The 22,168-nt window shown below is 35.5% G+C and overlaps 1 protein-coding gene across 1 annotated transcript; it reads right to left on the reverse strand.

Annotated features, from left to right (window-relative positions):
• Positions 1–1,225: 1,225 nt before the first annotated feature.
• LOC141391055 (uncharacterized) lies at positions 1,226–21,150 on the reverse strand. Its single transcript, XM_073963976.1, has 7 exons — positions 20,929–21,150; positions 19,943–20,154; positions 5,849–6,017; positions 2,443–2,670; positions 1,810–2,021; positions 1,487–1,597; positions 1,226–1,421 (listed from the first exon to the last, which is right to left on the reverse strand). Exons 1-7 carry the CDS (start codon positions 21,148–21,150, stop codon positions 1,226–1,228), a joined length of 1,350 nt encoding a protein of 449 aa, XP_073820077.1.
• Positions 21,151–22,168: the final 1,018 nt, after the last annotated feature.

Genomic DNA, 22,168 nt, shown 5'->3' on the forward strand with positions numbered 1-22,168 from the left:
TATCTGTAACAGTTCTAACGATATTTGCATATAAAATCTAAATTTTTTGGAGGTACCTCCGGTTTTGATGCTATATCTCCAGATCAACGCGAAATTTCAAAAAATGATATAGCCTATTTTCATTCCAGGCCATTTAGCAATGTACCCTAAACATTTCAGTAAGATCTGTTCAGCGGTTTTGGAGTCTATAAGGCACAAACAAACAAACAAACAAATTTCAATTTTATATATATAGATAAGGAAATTATTCAGCATGTAATTTATTTATATTTTTTGATTAGTTAATTATTAAATTAGAATATTTCGGTATTTAAGAACTTATTTCAAGAATCTGCATAAACTAATCCAACAAAAATCTTCACCACCGTTTAGGATTGAAATAATTTCATCAAATAACATTTCAGTTTTGTTAAACCGTCTTGATCGTATATTTCTTAATATGGAGCAGCGCCCTAGAAAATGCACAAATGTTTCCGCTTCTCCCATGTTACACATGGAGCACCTCTGCTCATTCGCAGTCCAGTACCTATTGTGATTTAGCCAAAACAGGTCATCCCTAGGCTTCATTATGAGAGTGATATATTCTTCACTGTAATTCTTGCTGCAATAGATGGACCCGTTGCTAAAATCAAGGAACTTGAATAATCTATATTCACTCTGACTAGCTTTTTGAATATATAAGTTGTAAGTCCTGTTCTTCATTTCCTTGAGCAGTTTTTTTGCTTGCATCTGTCGAATATTTTTTACTTGTGTTGACATTTCTGTTGCATACATTATGCTCGTCTAATCTTAGAATGTAATATTTGTACAAAGAAATGTTTTTGTTACGTAATTGTAGAGTATGTATGTGTGGCAGTCATTGACCTTCAAGATCAAGTAAAACTTTAGCTAGATAATTGAAGTGAAGCGAATATAATTTATAATAATTGTTCCACAAACATCCCATACGGGACAAGGGAGACTTCTCTCTTCTTCTATCATTGAGCTAATATGAATCGGGGTGCACTCATTGATATGAGAGAAGTCTCCCTTGTCTCCCCCAAGTGAAGCGAATACGTATATATAAATCCCGGTTAGTATGCCGTCTCCAGTACGATTATATAATTCGGAGTGTTTTCTGGCAGTCTTAATATTATTTTTATGTAATAACCATACAAAAAACAACATTTAAACAATTATTTATTTTTTATTTAATAAGTCATAACTCGATGTGCAGAGACATTTTTCAGTGTTGTCCATAATATCCTGGTGGTGGTTTAGAATATTTCCCAAATGCCAACTCTAGCAGAGAGAAACGACAGTCATATTGTGTTGAACAATCATCGGAATCCGTAGAACGAGGGCGGCGATACGCCTTATCGTAAACGGTAATATCAGGATGCTCAGCAGTTTCTCGTTTATAGACACGTTGTCGTGGCAGGCTATAATGAAATTCAGTTTTATTTGTATCATTGCTCAGGCTGTGTATTACAAAGTGTGGACTTACCTAAAGACTGCACGTAGCATTTCCCCAATCATACCCATTTTCGTGTTCTCGAAATACAGTCGACTTTCACACAAAGCTCTTAGAATGCAGTCGCGACCATTATAGCCCATGCTGTAATAAAAAAATAAAAATGTTCGATATGATAAGAGCTGCATAGTCCACGGTACATAAGTTGCTTATTCATTTCTGGTAAAAAAGTAAGGAACTACCGAGCCAAATTCGAGTGAAGTTGCCTTCGGCCTTTTAGTCTTTTTCCAGGAATAATTTAAGCAAGAAGTCTTTAGAGGGGTTCATTTTGAGGTAGCGAGGATAAATGTTCTCACTTATCTACGAATTTTTCAATTTCGCTGTACAAAGCTCTGCGAGATCTACGATGCCACATTGCCACCGGTATTGGTCGTTTGGCAAAACCATGCAAATTATTAAGAATCCAAGTTGTGTTGGGCAAGTCGTAGGCCACACCCCAATTAAGGCCGAAACTCATATAATTGTATCTTGGATTGCCGATAATCCCAACTGTGAAACAAACAGCCACCTGCAGAACAAATATACGAATACTACATATTACCGCAGTTAAAATTAAACGCATCATAACAAGGAAGATAAGGTGGGAGGGGTTAGAGAAAAGTCTCACACAAAAATTTGATTGAATGAATGAATGCTGATGTGACATTCATTCCAAATAACCAAATTGTGCAATACATTTTAAGAAGAGTTAGGTTTCGCGTTTGCTTAAAATGTCACTGGTCATGTTATTTGTGGATAATACAGGATGGGAAAACTTTACAGAAATGTGCCACAGACATGTCGATGTCTGTTTCTTGAATGTAACATGCAATTTTCCACAACCACAAACACACTCATACGTATACCAGATTACTTGCACGCATCGAATGGAGACACTTGAACAGACACACACACGCCACACACTGAAACAAAACACCAGCCCAACATACTGAAAAGGACGATCCCTCTGGAAATGATAGATAACGTTTTGAACGGGAGAGTAAACGCTTTTGCAATGATGCTCCTGTTGATGCTGCTGCTTCGGACAATGATGCGGATGATGATGGCAATACTGATGAAACATTTGTTGTCATCACTGCAGTACCGTTGACTTTATTGTGACCCCTCAACGCAAACATTGTTGTCGATAATAAATCATTTGGTTTTTGAAACAATGTCTGAAGCAAATTTCGATATTCGTTGCCAAAATTGTTTTTCTCCCAAACATGATTGGGAAATGTTTCACACGTGATTTGATTTAAATTTAACCAAATGGTGTTACAGGTGGTCGCTAATACCACCAATGTATTAATCCAGTGGAATATTCGGTGTCTCGCCTTGATCGCAGTCATCGTCGTTGTCATTGCCAACTCCAAACTAAGAATGCAGTTTGGTTTCGTAGTAGTAGCACTTAATCGGAGAATCGTGCAACACTTACTGTCGCTGCCACTGTTAACAGAGGAGAATGCACGTAAGAAGACGTGTTAGAAAAATAATTAAACAGCATTAGGTCATTGAATCATAAAACCAATTTACTAAGTCTGGGTTTGCACATTCGGAGAAATTGAAATACTAGAATAATACCAACTCAACAATGAGCGCATAAGCTCAATTTTCATTTTTAGCTGTGCTGCAGAAAAGGGCTTGCAATTTTGTAGTAATTTCAAAGAGAATTCGAGTGAAAGAATTTCTTTAATACATCGTAAATTGTTCTAGCTGTTACATTATAACAAGTTCCGATAGCTTAACAAATATTCAATCTTACTAAAGTTGTGGAATAGCTGGGAGGAGTCAAAAACAAATCAATGGATTGATGCTGTACATTAGTTTCTACATATTTGTGCAGCTTTTTATGTCTGTAGCCGTGTGGTTTGTATGTATATTGGAAACATGTTTTCTGATGGTCCAAAAAAATAAGGAAGAGAAAACGCATGGAGATGGTAAAGTTGCAGAAAGTATATTGGTGGCAAGAACATTGAATGAAATATTTGTAAACATTATTGCATATGTCTGTATGTTCCCTAATGCCTGGTCAGGTGAAAAAAACCAATCTATATTACCTGTCGAATGTCATTTGTCTCAACATTATTGCTGTTTTGTCAGAATTGCATTCCAGCCACAAGTCTTGTTAGCTGACGTCTAACAAATCATGTACTCAGGTTGCATATCAAATCATGTTCTAGATTCAAAATTATCACGAAACATTTTATTAAAATGTTTGCAATTTTGAAAAACTCTCATCAATAACAAATTTGCCATTGCATAAAATCTAACAATTGTATTAGGAACAAGTAAAAAAGTATCAGTCGGATTTGCTGGTAGAGGTATACAATCAGCCTGTGACATAATGAAAAGAAGCAAGCACAGTATAGGTTGTTTTTCCAAAACAGTGCTGTTGTAATGAGATAGCGGAAGAAGTGAACTGATATAGTTATCGAATTTGAAAGATTGCACAAAATTGCTTTAAAAACTTTAGTCTGAAAGAAATATTACGATATGCAAAGTATGGAATAAACCGGTTATCGTATCATCATTTTTGGGAAAATTTGTTAACTTTTGTAGTGGTGGTGCCTGAAGGAGTGGACCAATATGTCCCATCTTCGAACTTAAACTAAGTTTGAATAAAATTTTACGAGGCCCAAATTTTTGACTCAATCAGTTGATCCGTTCGAGAGTTATCGTGCGGCCCAGGCAGCCAGACGGTCGCACTTGGCTAAATTGACTTCTAATTTCCCGCAACAGATTTCGTCCAACTAGAGGTACTTTTTTCAATAGCCTTTTTTGACAGATCACGTGTGAGTCTTGGCATGCTGTCATGTTATTATACCCTCCACCATAGTTCTTAGGGGTCACAACACTACTCCGCTAAAAACTGTCAACATAGGTCCATGTATAGGTGTAGCCCCCATATAACTGTACCTCCCGATTTTCGATATTTTGAGGGTGTTAGCTACATTGTTTGATGGAACTACCCGTAATTTGACATTCACCATAGTCACAAAACGTTCTCAATACAACTTTTCACTTTTTAGTACAGGCCCAATTTAAGCATATCTCCCGATTTGCTGTATTTTGTGAATTTTAGCTTGATTTCTTCACCGAACTTGCTTTAATTTGACATTTTAAGCATATATTGTGCACAACACTTCTCCAACAAAATTTGTCAATATAGGTCCCGAGTTTTTGTGTTTTCAGCGTTTTGACAACATTTTTTAACGGAACTACCAACCCAAAAATGGTCTTAAACTTTTGCGCCCTAAACTGTGGACAGGGAAAGAAGCAAATTATTCCATTTTAGTAAAGAATATTTTATGGTGGAGTGTATAAAAAGTTCGGCCCGGCCGAACTTAACGATTATTGACTTGTTTTTTGTTTAGTATTGTTTGGCATCATGGAAAGACTTACGCTTGGACAACGTTTACAAATATTTCAACTTTATTACGAAACTTCAGGTTCATTGAGGAATGTGGTTTAAGCCAATTCTTGTTTAGCGATCATACCAATTTCTGGCTTAATGGGAATGTCAACAAGGAATGTAGCCGCATTTGGGTTAAGAGAAATCTAACGAGGTTCAAGAGGTGTCACTTCATCCGTTGGTGGAATTATCGATCCATATTTCTTCAAAAATTATGTCGGTAAGAATGTACCCCTCATTGGCGACCATTATCGTGTCATGATAGCCAACTATCCAATGCCTGAAAATGAAGCTTATGATCTCACGACATTTTGGTTACAAAAAGATGACCCGCTTTCCCCACATGGCATCAATCATTGGACTTATTAAGAGAACACTTCGATGAGTAGACAATTTTACGTTTTGGGACGGTCGATTGGCCATCAATATCGTGTGATATCACACCGTTAAACTTTTTCCGTGGGAATATGTAAAGTTTAATGTGCATGTGGACAACCCCGCTTCGATTCATGCCTTAGGGCAAAACATCACACGTGTCATTAGAGTCAAATACCAGTCGAAATGTTCGAACGATTTATCGAAATTTGGACTCTATGGACATATCGTCTAAGACGTAGACGCGGTCAACATTTGAAAGAAATAAACATAAAAAATAAATGCCAAAGTATCCCTTCAATTTGAATTTTCTGTGTTTTTTATTTAAAAATTTGGGAACCTTTAAATGGATTTACCCTTTACTTGAGGTCTTAATCATTATTTCGATGAGGCACATTTTTATCGTATCAAAGTGTATATAGCATCGTTAGCCTAATAAAGGCTGACGGTATAACACAGAAACATACAAGAAACGCCTACAACTGATATGATCAATTGGTAGAGTAGATATTATATCCTCATTCAAGACAAAAGGTACTTCACTGAAGGAACCCACAGGAATTTACTCCTATGTCGACTTCATTATAAAGCTGCGACGCTGTCGGTAGAAATTTCGGACTTCTTTCTGACTCCAGTACATCTAGATTATTTTTCAAATCCTTCTTCTCTCCCTCTTTTTCCCCATTCTGTTCCTTGGTGGAGATCTCCAAGTATGGATTTTGTGGGTGTTTTGTTCTGAAATGTTATCAGAACAAGGAGGGCTTTTAAGAAATTAAGTAATATTACAAGACATTTTGTATCAAAGATCTTTGTCGAAAAACTGATTTCTTTGAAAGAAACGTGACCACAATTTGAAACTCTTTTAGAGGAATAATGGGAGCCTTTGTTATGCAGGTAAAAAATATATGAGCCTAAACTAATTTTTACTTTATCAGTCTTTGAAAAATAATTTGCAAGGCAAAAGAATTTGAGTGTTATCTTACGCTCCAACCACTACACACGGTGTCATAGGGGTTTTTCGCGGGGTTTCAGGCTATTTTCTCAGGAAGTATGGACTTCCTCCAAATGAAACTTGCACCGTCGTATAGGGGGCGGTGAATACAAGTTGCTTAAACAAAAATTAAAGCGATTCGAGAGCAGGTCCTAAACTGAACTTTTCCGAAATTTTGTGTGGGACGGACATTGCTAAATCGACTCCAAATTGTCTGAAACACATTTCTTTCTAGCCTAAAGGCTGAGGGTATAAAAAGGTCATAACCCTAATTTCCATATTACAAATAATGACCAAAATAAGGATGTGGAATGTGGTGAAATTGAACATAAGTTTACCTCAAAATTCTTAAACTAAAGACACAAGTATTTTTGGAATTTATTTATTGACTGTTGGTTATCGTGTTGTACTCGTAACTACTTATTTTGTGTGTCGTGTAAGTACTGATGGCCATCACAAAGTACTCTATTTAGTAATTTATGTTGTATAAGCTGCGCTTGCTAATTCCATAGTATAATTCCTTCAATATTTACATCATATTCAACTACCCATCTCTATGACTGGTTTCTCTGTCAAGTAGTTTATTAATATTCTGTTCGCATTCTTTGCTTCGATCAAACAAAGACCTCATCATTGTCTAAACAATAATTTCATGGTTTTCATGGGACATTATTCAAAAATTTACGATTTAATCAAAATGTTACGAAACGAATGGTAGGTAATTTACCCCAACCTGCCCCGAAGACATTTCAATTGGTCGCTGCCGATGACGGCTACATTGTTGTATTGGATAAAAAATGAAAATGCCAAATGGAAGCAGAACAATGCGAGAAGAGAAATGAAATGAAGATGCTCTGATTGAGTTCAAAAGTCAATAACAATCTTATTAATAGGCGATTCTGTTGCTTTTGTGGTCATTTATGTTCATATCCATGTAAACACATATACACACATCCATACATAGATGGACACGTATTAGGTGGGTTGGATGTTAGGCTCGGTATGCGAGTGTGTGTGTGTGGCTGGTGTGTTTGCTGAACAGAACCAAGTATAGTTAAGATAAATTGTGACATTCGTAGAAGCACAAAACAATACTGGCAATGTTTTATGTCCTATTAACCTCAGGCTCTTCATTCTTTCCACTATCTGTGTTGTTCTCTCGTGAAATAGAGGATGGTCCGGCTCGTTTTTTCCACTTTCCAATTGTTTAGTATTCAAAAAGACTGAGGAAGAAAAATGAAGATGAAAACTAAATTCATTTCTGGCCTAAAAACACAAACAACCCAAGGCGGTCATGCACCACAAAAATGGAAATGAAAACAACGTCACATCTAGAATATAAAATTAAAATGGAAATAAAATAGAAGCAGAAGCATCGCCAAACATAACTTCCACAACATGGGAGAGGTGGGAGAGAAAATTTAATAAAAACCAAAACAAACATTTATGCCATTCAATTTACAATAATTTGTAAATAAATTGAGTGTCCATTAACAGGGCAAGCTAATGGTAACCAACGCGGTATACCATCCCAGTTGGCGAGGTGATATCCTGTTGTGTGACCGAACTATAAGACATGCAAATTGAAATAGAAACTGCATATTTAGGAATCAATCGAAAGCTAAGATTTTTTCCTCCTGGAAGAAACTCCAGTAATTAGCAATAAATAATTTCCTTATGACTCCAATTTATAAATGACAGCACGTACTGAAAGCGATAATTTTAGCAGAAAACAGGGAATCAAACAAAAGAACAGGGACACTTTTAAGAGAAAATTTTAATTATTTTATGCTACTAATTTTTTTTCTCTTCTCCTCCCCCAAAAAATACCAGGATTTTTAATGTTACGCACAATCATGCAACCGCACACTGTTAGCCGCACTTGTTTTGGCGATTAGCTGTTTTACCATCAAATTTAATTGAAAAACCACATTGATAGACTCGTGTGGAAAGTGGAACCTTCTCTGCTCAAATATCGGATGTCGGTATGGATATCGATGTTGTATTTTTCTAATAAAATCAAGCATAACAAGCCACAACTATCAGTCTGGGGTTGCCATATTGCCTATACAACTACCGAGCGGACCGAACAAATAATTACAAATCACCAATGAAAAACAACAATAATTATGATAAAACATAACTGATATGTACGTGTGTGTGTGTTTGTGAAACCGCGCTATTTCTAATGTGGCTTCCATTTAATTAGAATGCCAATGAAAGTTATTTATGCATCAATATGGCAACATGAAGTGGATAAACCACTTCAAAGCAAACGGCCGACAAAGGCCAACTTTTTGTTTTTGTTGTTCACTCCTCTCGTTGGTTTTGGTCAATATACACACAAATACATATGTATATTATTGCGTATCCACCGCATACATATTGAATGTGGTAGTAAACCTGACAAATACTATTTGTTGTTGGATGGAGATGAATCGTTGGTCCGGAGTGGACCATGTTATTGTAACCAACTACATATATTTTGTATGATAATGAAATATAGATTTTATACTTGGTTTTGCATAAATACAATATTTAGTTGAGGAGGAGGATTATGTGAAGACATTTTCCTTGTGTCTCGCTCTATAGAAAAATGCACTTCTAGTTGACAAAAATTGGGCTTTGCCTTTTTTATAATTTGGCAACAAATCAGAGTGTGTATAAAAACTGGTGTCTTGACGGAGTTTCGAACCTATTACTTTCTTTGTCCTTGTCTAACTTTCCCTCAAGAAACTATGGATTTTAGGAACTTTTTTATTGACACTATTTGTTGAGACAGTCTGAACTCCATTGTTAAATAACTTTGTAATTTTTTTAAATATTTTTTCAATCACATACGTTTGAATTTTCTGTTTAATACATATTTTCTGTAACCATATTTTTTCTTCACTTCAAATTGTTTTCTCCTTCGTGTATATACATTTTTGTTGAATTTGTTCTCTCATTAATAAATTTTATAAAAAATAAATATCCACCGCGTTTTATCTCTGCAAAAAGATTATAAGAGGTTATGGGCGATACCAAGCAAGAGTCTACCCACGGAATCTTACAATTCCGTGGTACTAATTTTGAGAACTGGAGTTATCGAGTATGGATGTATCTGGATTCGTTGAATTTGCTGGATGCCATAGAGAATACTCCGCCCGCCGAACCAAATTTAGCTGCATCATTTTCTAAAAAGGATAAAAAGGCTAAGACAACTATTATCAGCCTAATAGCAGATGATTATTTGGAATGTGTTCGCGATAAGAAAACAGCGAAGGAGATGTGGTCTGCTCTGCAAAATACATTTGCTAAGAAGTCGGTTACGAGTCAGACATTGGTAAGGAAGCAGTTAGCGCTTTTAAGAATGAAGCCTGGTGATGACTTGCAGAAACATTTACTGGCTTTTGATGAACTTATACGGAAATTGAAGACATCTGGAGCAAAAGTGGATGAAAGAGATGCCGTTGCTCAACTTTTTGTCACACTACCAGAAGCCTTTGACCCGGTAGTGGCCGCGTTGGAAAATATGAAGGAAGAAGACCTGTCAATTGAAATAGTTAAGCAGAGGCTATTGGCAGATGAATCAAAAAGGCAAGATCGTTGTGACGTGGATACTTCAAAGTCGTCTGCATTTAGTGGTGAGAATAAATCGAAGAAGTTCCTTGGTGTGTGCTTCCGATGTAAGAAAAAGGGACATAAACAGAAGAATTGCCGCGTTCGTTTGGAAAACGGAAAAGCCAATTCAGCGTCGACATCAAAGTCAATATGTTTTATGTCAAGCGTTTCTGATGGTAAGAAAATTAAGGATAAGTCTGAAATTTTAACATTCAAAATAGATTCTGGAGCCACGGATCACATGTGTAAAGCGGAATGCAGTTTCAATGATCTTTATAATATGAACGAACCCATTACCATATGTGTTGCTAAAGATACGGAAAAGCTTTTGGCTTACAAGAAAGGTACAATCAGAGGATATTGGAGAGATTTGGCAATCACCATGACGGATGTTCTCTATGTTAAAGGACTTCGGGATAACTTGTTATCTGTACCAAAGCTAACTGAATATGGAATAAGCGTTGAATTTTCCAAAAATGTTGCTCTATTGAAGAAAGATGGTAAGGTGATTATGAAAGCACCTAAGAAAGGAAGTTTGTACGAGATGCAAATAAGAATAACACATGAGGCAAATGCAAGTTTAAGTACAACAGATATTGGGAAATTGTGGCACTCAAGAATGGGTCACCCTAGTGATAGTAATCTTGAAGAACTGGTCCGACATAAAATGGTCGATGGTGTGGAAGCTGTGGCGCCTGTTGGCATTTGTAATGTATGCATGCAAGGTAAGCAGAGTCGGCAGCCTTTTAAAGGAAGTCGTCCAAAGTCCAGTCGCATTCTTGAAAGAATTCACACTGATATTTGTGGACCAATTGATCCCCAAACATGGGATGGTCACAGATACTTTGTAAGCTTCATAGATGATTATAGCCATTTCGCATTCATATACCTACTGAAAAGAAAATCCGATGTATTCGACAAATTTGTCGAATTTGAATCAATGGTTACAGCAATGCATGGTGTCTCAATATCTGCAATAACTGCCGACCAGGGCACAGAATATCTTTCAACCAAAGCAAAGGAATATTTTAAGAGAAAAGGAATTCAGATTCAAAATACAATTTCCTATACTCCCCAGCAAAACGGAGTTGCTGAAAGATTTAACCGTACCTTGGTTGAAAAAGTAAGAAGTATGTTAATTGAATCTGGTACTCCGAAAGAATTATGGGGTGAAGCTGCATTAACGGCAACATATCTAATAAACAGAAGCGCATGCAAATCTCTTTCGGATAAGAAAACACCTGCAGAAATTTTGTACAAGCATAAGCCTAATGTTTCAAAATTACGTGTTTTTGGATGTAAAGCATTTGTGTGGGTTCCTAAGCAGAAAAGAAAGAAATTGGATTCAAAGTCGGAGGAAATGGTTATGATGGGTTATACATGCAACGGATACCGATTGTGGAATCCTAAGAAAAGAAATATAATTTTTGCAAGAGATGTTCGTTTTGATGAAAGTTGTTTTCCTTATTTGCAACAGACAAAGGAAGAAGAAAATCCTCAATTTCTTATAAGATCCCACAGTAACGAGCAAGAGGGGGAATGTGTGGAAAATGTCGTTCCTGGTGAAAATGTCAATAATTATGAAGGTAGTTCCGATGATGAATTGGTTTCTGCTGAAAATGATAGCGATATCGATGAAGATAATACTACCAATGACGAAGATAATACTATCAACGAAAATGAAGGCAAATCTACCCAACCTGAACCGAGGAGAAGTCAAAGGTTAAAAGCAAAATTGATGGGGTACATAACAGGTAATGCAAACTCTGCAATTTCTCAATGTATGTTGGAACCTAAAACTTATGGAGAAATCATGAATGATTCCAATAAAGAAAATTGGATGAGGGCTGTGAAGGATGAGCTTGATTCTATTGAAGATAATCGGGTTTGGGATTTGGTCCCACGACCAAACAACCAGAAAATATTAAAGTCTAAATGGGTATTTCGTATCAAAGAGGACGCAAATGGTAATCCTGTTCGCTATAAAGCTAGGCTTGTAGCGGAAGGCTTCCTTCAGAGAGCTGGGATTGACTATGAAGAAACGTATTCACCGGTAGCGAAACTTAGTACAATTCGAATAATATTAGCGGTAAGCGTTAAGAGACATTTGCATATTCACCAGCTGGACGTAAAAGCTGCATTTCTTTACGGAGATTTAAAAGAAGACATTTTCATGGAAGTTCCTGACGTATTAAATGCTCCTAAAAATCAAGTATGTAAATTACGAAAATCGCTTTATGGACTTAAACAGAGCCCAAGATGCTGGAACGAAAAAAATTAACAACTTCTTGCTCCAACTTGGTTTCAAGAAATCTTTGCATGATTCGTGCCTTTACACAATGTTCCAAGGTAATTCTGTTCTGTATTTGCTACTATATGTGGACGATGTGTTGATTGCAGGAGATGAGTTGCAAGCAATAGAAAAGGTAAAATCTGATCTGCGTGCATCATTCAAAATGTCTGATTGTGGACCCTTACAATATTACTTGGGAACGAAGATTGAATATGACAGCACTGGGGGCGTAATGAAGCTGAACCAGAGAAATCACATCGAAAAGATCCTTGAAAAATTTTCAATGACAGAGTGCAATCCTACAAAAACTCCAATGGAGAAAGCTTTGATTCTACCAAAAGAAACCCAAGATTTAACTGATAAACCATATCGTGAAATGCTGGGAAGTTTAATGTATTTAATGCTAAGTGTTCGACCAGACATATGTTATCAAATATCATATATGGGTAGATTTCAAAACAGTCCTGGTGATATACATTGGTCGGCGTTAAAAAGAATTGTTCGCTACATTAAAGGAACTAAAGACTTCCATTTGGTTTATCAAGATAATTTAAGTGCTGAAGAACTTGTTGGATACGTAGATGCCGATTGGGCATCAGATAGTACAGACCGTAGATCTGTAAGCGGATTTATTTTCAAAGTTTTTGGTTGTACCGTATCATGGAGCAGTAAGAAACAGACAATAGTTGCAACGTCTTCCAGCGAAGCGGAATACATCGCTCTTAGTAATGCAGTTTCAGAAGCAGTTTGGATAAGGGGTATCCTTTTAGATTTAAAAGTTCTAAATGAAAATACGCCTATTAAACTATATGAAGACAATAAAGGATGTATTGGTATAGCGCAAAATTCCGGCAGTAAAAGATCAAATCATATTGACGTGAAGTATCACTTCATCCGAGATTACATTTCTAAAGAGATTATAAAAATTCAACATATATCAACAGAATCTCAAGTTGCTGATATGTTTACAAAAGCGCTGGATACTAGCAAGTTCGTAAAGTTTCGAGATGAACTACAATTAAAACGCAGTGATTGAGTGGGGGTGTTGAGACAGTCTGAACTCCATTGTTAAATAACTTTGTAATTTTTTAAATATTTTTTCAATCACATACGTTTGAATTTTCTGTTTAATACATATTTTCTGTAACCATATTTTTTCTTCACTTCAAATTGTTTTCTCCTTCGTGTATATACATTTTTGTTGAATTTGTTCTCTCATTAATAAATTTTATAAAAAATAAATATCCACCGCGTTTTATCTCTGCAAAAAGATTATAAGACTATTTTTAGAAGAAATTTTGGGTTTCAAATTTGAATACTGCCAATGTTGAAATTAAATCCGATAGAAATCCCTAATTCAGTTTATATCGAGTTAAATCTTAAAAAATGCACGCAGACACAAAATATTTGTCCCTTTTGTTAGAGCAACGCTTTCGATCTTTGGCTAACAAATTATGAAAATAAATACAACTACCATTTAAAGTCGCTTACAATAAAAGTTGTCTTCAGGTAATTTGTAATTTTTATACCCTTCACCGCTATGTGGGTGTAACGCATGGAAATAATGGCCGTAGACCCACCCATACTTATATATACCAAAATGAATGCCTCGACGAGCTGAGTCGATCTGGTTATGTGTGTCCGTCCGTCTGTCCATCTAAACCTTGTTATCACGCTATAGGTCGCAATTTTGAACGGATCGTCACCAAATTTTGGGTGTTGATGAGGGTCCCGGAGGGGAAGAAGCCTATTGATTTTGGTGATGGTCGGATAATATTCAGTGGTCGGAATGGGCCAAAAACTTATTTGGAGATAAAATCAACCTTTTATTTCAAATCGAATATCTGCGCTTCTCTAAGGAGTATATCAAAAGCAAAACCTGCTAATGAAAGTAGAAAACGGTGCCCGGACATAACTCCCACGGACATAACTCCCAAAATGATTTTGGCGTTATGTCCCAAAATTCGTTGGGAGTTATGTCCGTTAAGTAAAGCGGACATAACACCTAAAAAATCGCGGACATAACTCCCAACGACTTTTTTCTTAATTTATAAATTATTTCTTTGCTTACTTTTGAAATTTATAGTTATACTAGCTGACCCGGTCCGCGTTGCTGGCCCGTTGTTTGGGTTCTCCGTGTAAACTTTAGTTAACTATCCAGTATTGATACACCCATAATTAGGCATCCCTCTAGAAACTTCATAATATAAATCAATGTTTTGACTTAAATTCCATATAATGGCATCCCCCAAATTTAAGATATAAAATCTCTTTTATTATACCCTTCACCATAAATCGACAGTTTAAAGCACTTTGTGACCCACATATAATGGTCGGTGCACGTCAATTAACATTGCTATATATTGAATTGTTGGTCTCGGTTGGGGTCGTAATTATTACTGCAAAGAATTGTTGGTATAGGTCCACGTTTTAATATAGCTGCCATAGAACGGTACCGGCTGATTTTCGCTATTTTTGAGGATTTAACATCATTATCACATAGAAATGGCTGAAATCTTGTTTTAATATATTTTAAAGAGGAGAGCATAAATATTCGTATCGACCGAAAGACACGCCTTTTTATTTGCGCTCGGTATGTAACAGTAATAGGTTCACGTTTTGATATAGCTCCCATAAAACAGTACCTCCCGATTTTCGATAGTTCAGAGATATAGCCACTGTTCAGTATACGTCCTCGTTTTGATATAGCTCACATAGAACGGTGGCGCCTGATTTTCGCTATTTTTGGTGGATTTAACCTCATTCAGGCCGATCGAACGTAACGCTTTTTTCTTCGCGCTCTATATGCAATAGTGGTAAAATACCCCTCAGCGAAATGTATGTTCCTTCGGGATAGGTATGGCAACATTTATATAATTCATAAAAAAATTACTTCTATAAATTGTAGTTGTTATTATCGAGATTTTGCTGTATTTAAAAAATGTATCTTTACCTAGCTATTCCAAGGACTGAAATCAATGCTCATGAAGTTTCACTTCCCACATTTTGAGATTTTATCCGTAATTATAATATTTTCAAAAATCGAACACGATCGCGGTATTCTGATTCCAATGATGATATTGTAGTGTATATCAATAACTTTGTCTGATTTCCAATGGATCTTTCTGGAATTTCGATCTTGTGACATCTCAAGTTATCCGGATTTTACTGTATTCCAAAATGTGGAGTTGATCGCGCTGTCCCACTTATTGTTTAGTGTTCAGATTTAAAAAAAAAAAATTTTTGAAGGAGAACCTCCGGTCACTACACTTAGCCGTATTAAAATAGCTCACGACCGCGCTATCCCACTTGTTCAAGTAAGTGTTTATATCATTTTTGTGTCACGCTTACTAAAATTATTTATATTAATTGAAATAATACATTTTTGAAAACTTTGTGATGACCGCGATCATTCAGGGAAAACAATCTGTAAACAATACGTTCAAAAATATCAAAGATTTCAGATTTTCTTAAAAACATTGTGGGGGAAGACCACCGGTCACTACTCCTAGCCGTATAAAAACAGCTTACGACAGTTCTAATTAATTGAAATAATACATTTTTAAAAATTTTGGGATGACCGCGATTTTCACTTCCGCGACGACCATTCAGGGTCAAGACTGTAATTACCATAGCATTGCAAACAATTTGTAAACAATATATTAAAACGTATCTTGAATTTCGCGGTTTTTTTAAAAAAATTGTGGGGAGGACCACCGGTCACTACACTTAGCGGGATAAAAAAATAGATTACGACCTATTCTCAGGCCTAAAAACTCCACATACAAAATTCCATAAGATTTCCCAATCGATTTTTCGGAATTTCTATATAGTGACATCTCAAGTCATCGCGATTTTACTGTATTCCAAAATATGGCGTTGACCGCGTTATCCCACATATTGAGCCAGTGTTTTAGCAGTTTTGTAGTCACGCTTACTAAAATTAGGAATATTATCTGAAATAATACATTTTTGAATAATTTGGGATGACCGCGATATTTCACTTCCGCGACGACCATTCAAAAAAAAAAAATATATAGCCTATTTTCACCACCGGTGTACCCAGTACATTATCTGAAATGTTCAATAAAATCTATTCAGCCGTTTTTGAGTCTATTCGGAACATACAAACATACAAACATACACACATTGCCTTTTATATATTAGATTTTTTTAATTTTAGAGTAGAAGTTAGATTGTAAGCGGACTTATACATTTGAGAAGGCCTAAGTGCCAACCAATGCCGAAGTATCCACAAAATTCTCCTGATTTCATAAAATTCTTTAAGAAGGAAATTATGCCCGAAATTATGTAAGTAGCAGTTCGGAGAAGGTTTTGAAAATATTTGTTAAGAAAATCGCACAATTTGTTGTAGTATTTGAATACCACGCGATTTTTTCAAAAATATTTTCGACTGTAGCGCTTTTAGTTTTTCAGAATGTATTTGAATATTTTTTTAAAAACTTTTTATCTTTTTAAATTGTGAAAATATTTTTGTAAAAATCGCTCGATTTTTTTTCAAAAAAAATATTTTTGTAAAAATCGCTCGATTTTTTTTCAAAAATATTTTCGACTGCAGCGCTTTTCGTTTTTCAAAAACTTTCGTTTGACAAAAACTTTTTATCTTTTTAATTTGGCAAAATATTTTTTCAAAAATATTTTCGACTGCGGCGCATTTCGTTTTTCAGAAAGTATTTGAATATTTTTTATAAAAGTTTTTTATCTTCTTAAATTGTGAAAATGTTTCTGTAAAAAATCGCGAGATTTTTTTTTTTGAAAGATATTTTCGCCAGTTGCGCTTTTCGTTTTTCAGAAAGTATTTGCGAATTTTAACAAAAACTTTTTATTTTCTTACTTTTTATTTTCCTGTAGGCAGAATTTTTCGTTTAAAATAGGTATTGGCTACTACTTATTTTGTACTTAGTTTTCCTAAAAAATTTAAATCAATTATAAATTATTTTATGAAACGAAAAATGTATATGAAATAAAACTTGTATTTATATAAAAAAATAAAAATCATTTAAATTATAAAAACGGACATAACTCCCATTGGGACATATGTCCTCTAGGGGGGTCGGATATAGCTCCCAAAGAATTTGGGAGTTATGTTACGGTACCAGTCCCATTTTTCCATTTCATTTGTGAAAATCAGGCTACACGTCGCAATTTTCATCGGATCGTCACGAAATTTTGGTGGTTAATGGGGGTTCCGGAGGGAAAGCACACTACTGATTTTTGTAATGGGCGGATAATATTCAGGGGTCGTAATGGGCAAAAAACTTATTTGGAGAGAAAGTCAGGGTTATTTTCCAAAGCGAATATCTCAGTTTCTATTAGGGATGTACCAAAAACAAAACAATAAAAGTAGAAAATATCACCTTTCTAACGATGTAAAGTAGGTTGTTGTATGTAGGTGGTCAAACAACAACGATATCACAATAGTTCCAAATAAAACCCATCTTTTCATTTTGAGATTTTAATTATAATGACGATATCGCAGCTATGGTTGGAGACATTTCTAGTTGATTGGCGTAGGTGGACAAATAACGGAGATATCGCAATAGTGGGCAATACATCCCATTTTTCCATTTTTTTAATCACGCTACAGGTAGAAATTTTGGTGGTTTTGGGGTTCCCATAGAGGAAGAAACCTATTGATTTTGGTGATGGTCGGATAATATTCAGGGTTCGGAATGGGCAAAACCCATACATGGAAAAATATAAGCTTTCCTATACATTGTTGCAAAGTAAGTTGTGCGTAGGTTGTCAAACAACGGGTATATCCCAAAATTCGATAATGCATCCCATTTTTCCAGGTCGCAATTTTGATCGGATCGTCCGAAATACGGACCAAATAACGGAGATATTTGTTTTTAATGACGCTACAGGTCGGAATTTTGGTCGGATCGTCCGAAATTTTGGGCGTTACTGGGGGTCCCAGAGAGGAAGAAGGCTATTGAGTTTGGTGATGGTTGCATAATATTCATTGGTCGTAATGGGCAAAAAAACTAATGTGGAGCTAATATCAACAGTTTATTCGTATGCGAATATCTCCGCTGCCAGTAGGGGTATTCCAAATGGAAAGCCTGTCAATGGAAGAAGAAAATATCACCTTTAAAATAATGAAAGATAGGTTGGAGTACATCCCACTTTTTCATTTTTATACCCTGAACCACTACTTCAAGGTTAGTTATATGCAAACATCTCCGCTTCTAGTAGGGGTATTCCAAAAGCAAAGCCTGTCAATGGAAGAAGAAAAGTTTACCTTTAAAGAGATGCAATGTAGATTGGCGTAACATTTTTTACTTGAATTGTAATGACGAATCTTCCAGCTTCAACAATCGAACAATCATGACGTTCTAAGGACTTTATTGATTCCAATTGTGTTACCAAAGTGGTGAAATACTTGAGATATAGCCAAAGACGCTCAGATATCCATATTTATAATTTGTGGAATTTTATTTCCAATGGCATTGATGGTAAAATATCAGAGTTATTGAAAAATGCACTACTCTTCCTATTTTTGTCTTCTGACCAGCTTTGAATCAGTACCAAGTATATTGTCGACAGTAGTCAGATGTAAGCTTATGCACAGGGGTAGTGGTGTAGGGTATCACATAGTCGGCCCCGTCCCGAATATAGCCTTTGGATCCCCTTGGACCATATCGGCATGTCCGTTTAAGAGATATAGTGCGTAACATTTTTTTAAACTTTTGTGAGGGAAGTACCCGAAGTGGTTTACCGATATGGCTCACCTACGAAGTAAAACCAAGTTTGGACAAAATATTACGAAGGCCAAACTTTGGGCCGAATCGGCAGATCCGTTCGATAACATATTTTTTTCGATAACATAATGGAGGTTCTGGAACAGAGCATATTTCCCATAAAGACTCCTTTATGTCATTGACATGTAACCTCCTCCAGGTCCGAACGAAATGCCACACACTAAACACCGCTTATAGAGGCGGTACTATATTTGTTAATATATGTGGTATTTTGTTAAACTTGAAAAGAATAAAGCCCTAATAAACATGTGCTTTTTTGTTTTCAAAAGCAAACGATTGAAACAACTTCTCTTTTTTCAATGAATTACCAGCGACCCCAAACATTTTTCCAAGAATTATACTTTCTGCGAGAAATTATGCATTTAGTGGAATGATATGGAAACATTCAAATTTAAAATCTAACGAGTTTTCATTCATGTTTTTTTTTTTTTCAAAATATTCAATCAAATGTGAAAAATTATTAGTTTTTTAAATTCCAATAATTTATAGACATTTCCTTATATTAGGTGTGTCTTTTTACGTGATAATTTGTAATAATTATTACTAATGTTGCAGATTTTGACAGTTGTATAAAGGAAAAGTTGCTGAAAAAATTGTTTCAGCAACATTTAGTAAGTAAAAAGACACCCCCATTGTTTACATGTACGTTGACACTAACGTTTACAAACAAAAACAAATTTCTATGTGGTTGTTGTTAAGTTGTATTTGTTGTAGTATTTACTTTACCTGGTTTGTTCTACCATGCAGCTAAGCTTTAAATAGTCAAAGTGACAATCGATATTCATATGTAGGACACATAATACTGTCAACTATAATAGGAACTATTGTTGTTGGGACAATAATACTGTCAACTATGATAGAAACTATTGTTGTTCGGACAATATTACATACCGAATCTGACAGTATATTTTCAATACACATTTTGTTCTCCTAATATTTTTGAATCAACATATCTTTTACTATGCGTGTGCATAATTGATTAACTTACCCATTTATTAAAGTTTCCAGTTTTCCATAGAGGTCACGTCGATGACGTCGCTTTATTTGGACACCATTATCATCTTTGAGTCCGAATCCTTTAGCATGTTCCAAAACCCACGTTGTATTTGGCAGATCATAGGCAATGCCCCAATTTAAACCCATACTTAGATACTGGTAATTGGGATTACCAATTACACCAGTAGTCAAACAAACAGCCGTCTGTTATGGAAATAAAAGAGACCAGTCGATGTGTGTTCCAGTTATAATCAATTTTCATTGGGTACATACATATATATGTATATACAGTTTACTAAATAAATTGATTCAAAGAAAAGTTTTATCCACGACATATTGCAAACTTATCAACAGGGCTTAGTTTGCTGGGACTATAGTATTTTACTTTTTTAATATCTGACTACTTTATATAATTTATTTATTTTTTTTTTTTATTTAATTTCAAAGTGTTACTCGTTGACCTCCCTTAGGTGCTGATAAAGGTATAAAGCCATGACAAACATACATATATATATCTTTTGCTAAATCGCTATATTTTTAGCGTTTATTTTAACTTCTACAAAGCATTAAAATCAAATTTTTTATAAATGATCACCAAATCGATCATTATTAGGACAATATTCACCACATGGTTCTGACATGCAATTTTTTGGCTTTAGCTCTAATGTCAACCCCTTTCTTGATCTATAATAATATATATATAGACATCCCATACGCGACAAGGGAGACTTCTCTTCTTTCTTGATATATAAATGTTAATGATAGAACTCTCACATTTCAAAATATTTATAATAAATGTACGTTTTTTATTTTACATATTTATATTGCATGTATAAACGCTATATGGCCTGAAACAAATCGAACTTCGACGCGGCATATTTTTTCTGCATAACTTTTTTTAATTTTATTCCCTTTGAAACGATTTACTTGACAAACTGTATACATGTTTCAATTCATGTGTGTTTAGAGAAAACTTACCGAAAAGGAAGAACCCACAGGAAAGGAAAGAAAACGTTTAGCTCTCGAGTGAATAATGTTCGAATCGGCAACATCAGTTTGACCACTGCTGGCTATTTTACTGTTTCCTTTATTACAGTTGATGCTGTTGTTGTTGTTGTTGTTGTTGCTAACATTGCGAAAATCAATGTCATTCACATTGTTTGCCCTCATGGTATCCTTCGGTTCCGCATCCACATTCATCTCATTCGAAGAAGTGTAAACCTCTTTTACTGGCCATAGCAACAAAAGTCCGAAAAGTCCACTCAATTCCATTGCTTTGCACAATTTCATGGTGGTCCACGTTTGTTTGATTTCCTTCTCTAGAAGTTCAGAACAGTGGATTTAATGTACCTCCTGCCCAAATTCAAATGGAATTATACGTTTCAACAACACATTCACTGACTGACTCAAACACACATTCAACAATAGTTAGGCACACAAAACAATTGGAAAATGCTATGATGCGGATGGTTCTTGTTTGGTGGAACAGGCGGGAACGCACTTTAAAGTGTGTCTCATGCCGTGCTTAAAGAAGAAATGACATAGCTCCGAAAGAAAGAACAGGAAAGGGGGTGTATTTTACTGCTTTGATTGGTGGCAGGTCGTAAGCGTAGTGGCTAGTGCGTAATTGAGGACAAGTTATTTCCAGTTGTTAATTTAATTTGTGTTAACTTTCTTCTTCTTCCTCTACTTGCCAGCAAAAGCCGCGAGGGAAAACAATATCATCTTGAAGTGGTTTTGTTTCAAATTCTCATCATCGCATCCATCAATTCTTGCCATGTGTTCGCAGTGTGCGTGACGATAGCCGAGAGAGTGTGTTAAACACTTTTGCCCCTTCCCTTCCGAAAATCACATTTATTCTTTTCACACTTTTCATTCAAAAAAGTCTTTGCTAGAGTTGTTGGCTGGTTGATTTGATTGGCCGGCCGGTTGGTTGCTGATGGTTTTATTTGTTTTTAACTTTGTGATGGTAGTCGGCGAAGTAGGTCAAACCAAGTACTAATTGCTGAACATTTCATTTCTCTTATTTCGTATATTTTTGGAAAAAAAAGAAAACTTTTTCATAGCTGATAACTTTAAGTCCGATATTCTTACAACCTCAATCGAATCATTGGGCTGCCGTTGGCAGGAAGATGAAAGGAAAAAGGGTCGATTTAATGTAAAAGCTGCAGTATTAAATATACTACTGATTCCGACTCCGGATATATTCCACTTAAAT

Source organism: Musca autumnalis, unplaced genomic scaffold, assembly GCF_047663935.1.
Source record: "Musca autumnalis isolate F117 unplaced genomic scaffold, ASM4766393v1 scaffold_1, whole genome shotgun sequence".
Taxonomy (NCBI): domain Eukaryota; kingdom Metazoa; phylum Arthropoda; class Insecta; order Diptera; family Muscidae; genus Musca; species Musca autumnalis.